Source organism: Athalia rosae, chromosome 2 (assembly GCF_917208135.1).
Source record: "Athalia rosae chromosome 2, iyAthRosa1.1, whole genome shotgun sequence".
NCBI lineage: Eukaryota > Metazoa > Arthropoda > Insecta > Hymenoptera > Athaliidae > Athalia > Athalia rosae.
In genome coordinates this window covers 29794256-29803279 of record NC_064027.1, presented here as the reverse complement: position 1 = coordinate 29803279, position 9024 = coordinate 29794256, and the positions used below count along the sequence as shown (strand labels likewise).

At 39.1% G+C, this 9024-nt stretch overlaps 2 protein-coding genes across 3 annotated transcripts; one reads left to right on the top strand and one right to left on the bottom strand.

Annotated features, from left to right (window-relative positions):
• Positions 1-7: 7 nt before the first annotated feature.
• On the bottom strand, positions 8-2307 carry LOC105692550 (DNA-directed RNA polymerase I subunit RPA43). 2 transcript variants are annotated; one of them, XM_012411834.3, is made up of 5 exons: positions 2173-2307; positions 1891-2094; positions 1629-1771; positions 1231-1426; positions 8-1141 (listed from the first exon to the last, which is right to left on the bottom strand). In XM_012411834.3, the coding sequence occupies exons 2-5, from the start codon at positions 2079-2081 to the stop codon at positions 292-294; spliced, it is 1380 nt and encodes a 459-aa protein (XP_012267257.2). In that variant the 5' UTR covers positions 2082-2094; positions 2173-2307; the 3' UTR covers positions 8-291. The 2 variants fall into 2 exon arrangements, with proteins under 2 accessions (XP_012267257.2, XP_012267256.2); XM_012411833.3 differs by having other exon boundaries at positions 2164-2300.
• A 25-nt stretch (positions 2308-2332) lies between these two features.
• LOC105692549 (breast cancer type 2 susceptibility protein homolog) lies at positions 2333-8945 on the top strand. The gene is made up of 12 exons (XM_012411832.3): positions 2333-2684; positions 2769-4885; positions 4973-5187; positions 5268-5414; positions 5499-5587; positions 5649-6030; positions 6101-6316; positions 6395-6605; positions 6700-7060; positions 7159-7342; positions 7451-7732; positions 8292-8945. Exons 2-12 carry the CDS (start codon positions 2842-2844, stop codon positions 8643-8645), a joined length of 4485 nt encoding a protein of 1494 aa, XP_012267255.2. The 5' UTR covers positions 2333-2684; positions 2769-2841; the 3' UTR covers positions 8646-8945.
• The last annotated feature ends 79 nt before the right edge of the window (positions 8946-9024 follow it).

The following is a 9024-nucleotide window of genomic DNA, read 5'->3' as shown; positions in this document are numbered from 1 at the left end:
CGAGACATTGATTTTGAATGATTAATGTTATTGATTCAAAAAACCATTGCATTTACATAGTATGTAACGTATACTACTGTCACATAAAATTTGATTCACACCGTATAATGTACAAAATTTGATAGAGCATGAAAGATGAACCCCTGAGCTGAGCCGATGGACGAACTTCGGATCAGAAAAACTGGACGAAAAACTTCATGAATTATGAGCTTTTATGTATATCGAAAGACATTCATCTTTGGAGTATACATGCTTCATTTTGCATTCCATTTGTCTAGGAGGTAGACTATATCATCTTATCGGTGATACAGTTTCAACTTTCAACTTGCGTTTTTTTCTGTTCTCTTCATCACTGGTTTGTTTTTTTGTATTCACAATTAGCCTTTCTTGATTTACAATAGATTCGGTATCAGAGGACATGACTTCAGCCTTTATTTTCGCTTTCATCATACTTCTCTCGTCACTGGAATCATCTTTTTTTTGCTTACGTTGCTTGACTATGTGGATATCTGACTCGGCGTCTGATGATAAAGCTTCGACCTTAATTTTACGCTTTTTCCAACTTCGCACGTCATCTGACTCGTTCTTTATGTTTCGATGTTTAACGGTATCGCTTACTTCAAAGTCGGTTTCTTGAGACGATGTTTCATCCTTAGTCTTTTTCTTCTTCTTTGGTTTTGACCGGACATTTTCGTCAAGGACCTCTTTTTTAACTTTTTTCAGCTTAATCGGCAAAGTTTCTCCGGCAGAAATACTATCATCCTCTTTCTCTGTTCCGTTCTCTGAGCAAACCAACTCAGATTTAACATTCTTTTTCTTTTTTTTTTTTGTAAGGATTCTATCATCTTCTAACGGCGGTGATTCAGCTTTGACTCTGAGTTTCTTTTTCTTCTTTATATGACTTTCGTCCTCACTATTTTCTCTTTTCAGTTTTTTCAACTTCTTGAGCAAAACTTTATCATCGACGTCGTTTTCCTCCACCTGGACACTGGTGTTATCAAAGCTGGTGTCCTTTGAAGATTTGTCTTGTTCTGCTTCGTCATCCGACGCAAAGAAAAGTTTTTTATTTTTTGGCTTGACGTCTGTGTTGTCTGTCTTTTGAATAGTGCTTGTAAATAGCCTACATCCCCGCAGATAATCTCTGAAGAAAAAGTGGATGATCAGGTGATATACTAAGTCCAAATTAACACTGGTAAATAATCTAAGTCTTCAGATCATGTATCTACTTACTGTGAGTCCAGTGAACCTCTGATGTATGGTAGTTTGTCTTTGATATCTAAGTAGGTAATTGTAAATCGAATTTCTTGCCCTATCTGAATTGAGTTACCCAACCAATTTTCATCTCCATCTGGCCGCAGTATGGATACATTAAATGCTTTGTGCACCAAAATTCCTATATGGTCCTGGCTTTTTTTATTAACAATACCTGAAATAATTATTTCAAATATTAGTGAGCCATTGTCACAAAGCAGGAAAGGACAGCAAGGGAGATCAATAACTTATGGGTTACAAAGCGCTACTGGTTTACTATATGCATTGCCTGAGTTAATATTTTCAATGGGTGAGGGTGCTGCGCCTGTGTTACAGAATGAGTTATCTTCAAGTGTAATAGATGGGTATTATAATACCTTTCAGCGAATCTCCAACGTTGGGTCTAAAGACATAAAAATCTACTTCCACATCAATGTGGATGTAACATGTATCATGTAAAATTGATCCCATCCTGCTGAGTAATTTAGGATTCTTGTAGGCTATAATAATTCCATTCAATCTGAAAAAAGTATTCTTGAAAAGCCGCTTAGACGTAACCTCAAAGCAATGAGGAACTTGGGGTGAGTATAACAGATAATCAAGATGCAAAAAGGTTGAATGAATATTGAATAATCATACTTTGCGTCATAAGAATTAATCGTGGCAGATAAAATCTCGCGCAGAGCTGAGTTTAGATCAGTGAGATGAAAGGGATGCAACCCCAAGTGTCTTCTGGACCGCTCATAATGTACGTGCGATTCTTCATCCTCAAGAAGTTCCTTCAACTCCAATTGCGTCCAAGTAATAATCCCAGTCATCTTGCATCCCATTATTGCATTTTAACTGAAATAGAATTAACAAAATCCACCCCTAGCACACTGTAGTAATCTCAATCGTTGAGAGTAAACTAACCTGTCTAACCTCACGATTTAACTAGGATTCAACTCCATTCTTCAGTCAACGCTCCACGTGTCGTGAGTGGTGAACTTGGGTCAGGTTAGATTAGAACTTAATATGTGTAGCCGACTGATATTATACATGATACCTCACAGGTGTCATTCATGCGTGTAGTGGTATGGAGCTGTAGCAGATAGATGTGGGCCAAAAATATGGACTCCGCTGGGTCTTTATTCTGTGACACCGAGAATCTATTCTCAAAGCTACCCTTTCTGTTCTCAATAATCAGACTACGCTATTAAAAAAACCGTTACTGATAACGAGAAACTGAAGAAATACTGTGCCAAGCATCAATGATCTGTACTATTGACATTTTTTGGTCGTGAAAGTTCTGTGTACATATTTATAAATCAGTGAATATCTCCATCGCGAGCATTACTTCTATATTAGCATATTATATTAAGAACAGTGTGATCAACGTATAGAGATCAATGAAGTGCAATGAAAAACGGTACTGTCATTGTGTGTAGTGACAGGTAGGTATCTATTCTCAATGGGGCCATCGACTTGGCAACTGTACAAACAAGACATGTAATTTTATTGTCATTTATTGTTGACAGATGCTGTGTTATTTAATTTCGAACATTCTGTAATTCATGACAAATAAGGCATATTGGATGGAAAATTGCAGCAATGAAGCGAAGCTCTTCCATCAGATTTACAACAGCTTGCGGGAAGCCTCTAGTTGTCAGCGAACCAGCAATGAAAAAAGCTAAATTAATGTATGAGGGTGTCTCCGGAGAGCACTTGCTGCTGGATAAGGACCTAGTTTGGTCAGAGAATTGTGAAAATGTACCAAAAAATAGCCTATATGCGAACAGTCATCCGGTTAAGATAAAATCAAATGTCACAAGTACCTCTTCATCAGAGCGGGCATTTAAGCAAGTCAAAAAATATCCCAGTCAAGAAAAGATTAGCAGTGACTCAAGTTTGCCAAATCATTTGGCTAGTGAATCAAATAAAGCTGTTGAATCGTTGTTTGCTAATGAAAGACAGTTGAAAATATCTGAAGTAGCTGCTTCTACCACTACTGTAAAGAACTTGCTCCCCATTGAACTTAGAAATACCTCTGAAAAGTTTGTCACATGTGGCAGGCCTCTAACTATTAGTAAGACAACAACCAGTGGAAATTGTTCTATAGGTTTTACAACAGCTGGTGGTAAACCTTTAAGTGTTAGCGAACCAGCAATAAAACAAGCCAAATCGATGTATGAGGGACTCTTAACAGAGCAATGGGATCTAGACAAGGATCTGAAAGGACCTAAAAATGGTCAACATATATCTCAAAATAACTCAGATACTATAAGTCACCCGGTTGAATCTGAATTAAATAATACACACACATCTTTATTAGAGGAGGCATCTTTATATGCAGAAATGCTCTCCAGTAAAAATGAGATTGGCAGTGAAGCAATTTCACATAATCATGTAGCTGGTAACACACATGCAGCTGGGGGATATTCAGCTGCTAATAACAAGCCATTGAGAGCATGTGAAACAGCTTTGGTAACAGCAAAGAACTCATTTGATACCAACTCTAGTATTACCTCTCAACGGCCTCACACTTTCAGGACGCCTTTACTTGATAGTAGCACAACAATGACGAGCAAGTGTGCTGTTGGATTTACATCAGCATCCGGTAAGCCTTTTGTTACTAGCAAAACAGCAATGACAAAAGCCAAATTGATGTATGACAGTATCTTAGACGAGCGATCAGTGCCAGGTGAGGAACTGATAAAGCCCATGACCAGTAAACATATGCCAGAAAATATAACACACAATTCGAGTCACTCAGTTGCATCTAAATTAAATTACACACCAACCTCATTTTTATCCCCGCATGGTGGAACAAGCTCTGTTAAAGAACAGATTCGAGAAAAACCAATTTCACTTGATCATACACCTGTTGCCTCAAGTACAATCACTGGATTTGTAACCGCTCACGGAAAGTCATTGAATGTATCAGAAGGTGCACTGGCAAAAGCAAAAAATTTGTTGACTTTAGATCTTGAAAAAACTTTTCAACAAAATTCTTTGATTGAGCCATTCAAATCTGTAACTGATACAGGATCAGATGAAAATCTCTCTCATAAGAAAGCAGAGAGTGAATCACTAGTTAATAAATCAAGTGGAGAAAAGCTCATCTCTGACTCTCAAGTATGCAAATTGTCTGACAAAAAAGCCTCCGATAGTGATAGAAAAAGAGACAATTCAGGTCAATTTTGCATGAAGCAAAACAAATCAGGGATTTACACTAGATCTGAAATGTTTGAAACTACAGATAGAATCATGTATCCTAAACTTGAGCCACAAAGGTCTTCGCCTTTCAATCAGGACATTGATATTCGGCAACAATTGCTGGAAAATTCAATATTTGTCATATCTGAAGAAATCACTGCAAGCACTGAAGCACTCCTGGCAGATGAAGAAAATTCAGATGATACCAGCAAATGGGCTTCAGCAATCACTTGCAGTCCAACGATCATCGAAGACCGTATGATATCTGCCCGTCCAATTACTGTTGATGAAAGCTCTGATACTGTGCAAGAGCTTCCAATGAGTCCAATATTAGGATTTAGATTCCGTGTACAGAGGAAAAATAAACGGAGAAAAAGAAGTTCGTCAAAAAGTTTAACAATAGAACCTGGCCCTCTGAAAGATGTTGGCTTGACAAACAGTAAGTCCCATTTGAATCTCATGGTTTAATGTACATGTTTATTCGTTGAAAAATGCCTTTGAAATATCCCAAACATTTTTTCACAAGGTTTGGCAGAGAAAACTGGTGCTGGAGACTCTCCACAGTGTTCGACTATAGCAGCTTCAGATTCCTGTAATGATCCTAATACAAACTTAAGTTCAGTAGTTGAATCAAATTCACAGTTGAAAGTAGCAGCCACATTGAAACCAATGTCAAAAGAGATTGACACGACAGCAGCAGCAGATATCTTGGAGAAGCGTCTTCTAGCAAAATTTAGACAAGTACTCACATATAACATCTTTGAACAAACACAAATTACTATTCTGTAAAATCCCTTCTGATCATTGATTTGCTATTCAAGGAAGAACAAATTCAATCTAAAAGGAGATCCAAGCCTAATTCGATGGAGAGCAATCTTTTGCATCGTAAGATGCAAGATAAAAAATCACGTGTTTCTTGGCGAAAAGTAACGAATGGAATACCCCCTAAACCACGAACTTTGTCAGAGGTAATCTTTTTCTATTAGTTTCTTCGAACTCTGTGTAATATTGTATTAAATTTGTTTTCTTTAATGGCAACTTCATTCTTGCAGTTAGTGGATTCAGGTATTGGATTGGATGTGATGGAAATAACTGCGGCCAATGCTTCGAGCTATAGATTCAAATGTTCTGACTTTTTCAGGTAATGGATTCTGAATACGTTAGATTTTCCATAAATTCTGAACGTTTTGAAATTATTTCAGCTCTGAAGTGATAAACAGAAACATTGACGGACTGGATATTGGTGATGGCGCACAATTAGTTCTTGACAAAAATGGCTATGCAGGGATTCTGGAATTTGAACGTGCCTTTCTGACAAGTCCTGGGGTGGATCCAACTCTGGTCCCCGACCGATGGATTGAAAACCACTACAGATGGATTGTCTGGAAACTTGCATCCATGGATAGGATGAACTTTGGGATTGTATTAGACAAGATGCTTACACCTCATCATGTCATGGAACAACTGAAATACCGATACGATCGGGAAATTGACAAAGCTGAACGTTCAGCGCTACGGAGAATCATAGAAAGAGATGATTCTGCATGCAGACGCATGGTCTTGTGCGTGGCGACTGTTACTAAGGTAAAAATCGACTGTTGGATGGATAATCGTTACAACCATAGATGTTAATCATAATTGTTTTTTTCTGCAGCTCACAAAGCTCCCATCTTCGCAATCGAGGAGTCCAAGAACAACTCCAATATCACACTGGATAATTGAATTGACCGATGGATGGTACAGCATACCTGCGACCATTGACGAAGCTATGGTTCATTTCGTAGTTGTTGGAAAAGTGCGAGAGGGTACAAAACTAATTACTAGTAGAGCTGAATTATTGAACTGCGATCAGGGCTGTTATCCTCTCAATGTAAGCGATACAACACAATCTACATTTCTTATTTCAATCACTTTTTGAATAGGTATTTAATTGGAATCATTATTACAGATTCCAGTTGACGCATCCTTGAAGATTCATACAAATTCCACGAGAAGAGCTAAATGGGATACCAAACTCGGGTATTGTCAGTTTAGTTGCCCAATATCCACATCACTCACCTCTATACTCCCAAACGGCGGATTAATCGGCAAATTGAATACGACTATCGCGCGGGTTTATCCACTTCAGTATTTTGAGAGGAATTCCAACGGAGAAGCAAGTAAGGAGATTCCTTGTGACAGTGTTGTCAAATTACATCCATACATCCGCAATCATACAATTTTGAAAATCATTTTCAACTGTGTTCTCCATAGTATTCAGGAACAGCAAATGTGAAGATAAGGCTGTAATGATGTACGAAAATGACCGTCAAGCCAAGATAGATGCTATACACTCACAAGTACGAAAAAAGTTTGAAAAACAGGCGGAATCTATCACATCAACTACCCAAAATTATCGCGGATTCTCGGGATCTGATTTCGAACGAGAGCTTGAATCGATGTTGCGCGAAAGTTTGCCTTCTCCGCGTAAAACAACTTCAGTGCTTAAAGTCCGAGTGGTGGATGATAATTGTCTTGCTATGTTGACGATTTGGGCTCCGAGCGATGATGTCATCGAGACTATGAAAGAAGGAAATCACGTTTCTATCCACAACGTACAAACGTCGGGCAGAAGGTTTGCCAACACATTCCAACCAGATCAGCGATTTGATCGGTCACAAGCCACCATGCAGCGTTTGTAATTTAAATGTCTATTTTTTGTTCGAAATTTAGAGGTGGTGAGCTTCAGCTGACGGCCGGTCGCCAATCTTTTGTGAAGCAGGAGAAAGCAAAAAGCACAAATTTTCCTCGGCGATCTGTAACTTCCATACCGGAAGTTGCTGTGCCTGGGTTCAATCCTCCGTATGCCGAATTTGACGTCGTGGGGATTGTGGTATCGCTGAGCTCAGCACCGTATGTGAGTTTTCAATCAACCTTTTGAAACGCTGCTATTGACGGAGTTTGATTTTATCCAAAAACATTGCGATCATTCAAATCTGACGAATATAGACGTTCCGTTTCGTAGGGTATGAAAAATTTCGAAGCCGTGAATCTGGCCGCTCCAAGTCCTGACCATTCATCGAGTTCGGCGTACATGTCGATCCTTTTCTGGGAGGGTGTCGGGGCTCACGGTTTCTCGGATATTCTCTCTGTCGGGTCAATAGTGGCTTGCACTAATATTCAGTGGCGTCGAGGTGCGCCAAGACCCATCCCTATTGCGTACTCGACAGAAAATTCATCGTTCACCCGAAATCCGCGACAGGCTTACCTGAGATCGGGTTTTGACTTCATCAAGAAACAGATTAAGGTAATCCTATACCCAAAATAGGTTTGGGGGCGTCGTACCCCCGGAATCCGCGATATTTTCGTGTGTTTGTGGATGCTTATTACGTTTATTTTGCAAAGACAAGTGTTTCCCGGCTGCTGGAAAGTAACGTCAACGCATATGTTTGTTTGCTTTCTATTGTTTGCCTCTAAATTGGTAAGTATTTCTTAGCCAGTCCCACGCGCGTCTCGACTCTCCAATTATTACGCATGGGAACTATACAAGACGGCCAATTATCCGTTTTTCCATTGTCTAACTTCACACATACGCCTGATTCTTGCGGTTATTACCATACGTAAAGGGTACCTACGTGCGTTTAATAATTTGCAATTAAAGATTCTACAAAATCCCATCTCATAACATACGAGTGATGGTCTTGTATAGGCATATATTTTACTTACGCGGCGAAAGCGCGCTCGTATTCTCATACCCTGTAACGGAGCAGGTATTACCTTACTACTTTCTAGTAAAAAATTCAACAGATTTAAGAATATCTCTGACCCAAACTGGCATCTCAAATTTTATTCGAACGTGTTTCAAGGATCTTTCGGTCTACACTGCACAGTGTGCTAGCCAAATTTCAATGGAGCAACAAAAGAGATTCAGTCTTCATCGGCCCTTTGCATCAATCGGAGCTCCAGGAGCAGCATCTCCATCCACAAGTTTAGCCTCGGAGTCAAATTCGCTCACCCCTCAAAGGATACAGAGTCCTCAAGTAACATCTGCAACGCGTTCCTCGTTAGCCACTACTCCGGCAAGATATTCTATTCAAAGGCGGTTAGAGAAACTAGAATGGTATGGGGAACCGCCAGAGCTATCACCTGTTGCTCTAAATAACAGTTCTAGTAAAGTTACGCAACAATATGTTCCACCATTCTTGATTTCGGAGCATTAGATAGACGTAGGATTTTAGATATAGTGGGAATTGTTATTCGTTATGACCATGTATTTTTGTTTCGTTTCTCTGTACAGTTTGATCCCATAAGTTACCGAACAAAAGCAAACCTAGAGCGAAGTAAAGGCGATTGACAAATTTGTAATATATTTATAGATTTCACCGGCCTTGAAGGTCGACAATATTCTTTGATATTTTCTTTGACAATTAATTCTACTCGTAAATTGTATAGTATTCAGATACAAAAAGATACCGCTGTAACAAAGTTTTCCATTTCAATATAATTATGTGTTAACCGAAGCTCAGAGTATCTATGCAATTTCTGCACATTTCCATCGAGTAACCAACCATTGATACCCCTCGGTCCTTTGCCTGACTT

Coding starts and splice junctions, on each gene's coding strand:
- LOC105692550 (XM_012411834.3), bottom strand. CDS start 2,081: ATGGGATGCAAGATGACTGGGATTATTACTTGGACGCAATTGGAGTTG. Junction 1,772..1,890: donor ATTAATTCTTATGACGCAAA/GTATGATTATTC, acceptor TACTTTTTTCAG/ATTGAATGGAATTATTATAG. Junction 1,142..1,230: donor AGAGGTTCACTGGACTCACA/GTAAGTAGATAC, acceptor CTTTTTCTTCAG/AGATTATCTGCGGGGATGTA.
- LOC105692549 (XM_012411832.3), top strand. CDS start 2,842: ATGAAGCGAAGCTCTTCCATCAGATTTACAACAGCTTGCGGGAAGCCT. Junction 4,886..4,972: donor AGATGTTGGCTTGACAAACA/GTAAGTCCCATT, acceptor TTTTTTCACAAG/GTTTGGCAGAGAAAACTGGT. Junction 5,588..5,648: donor AAATGTTCTGACTTTTTCAG/GTAATGGATTCT, acceptor AAATTATTTCAG/CTCTGAAGTGATAAACAGAA.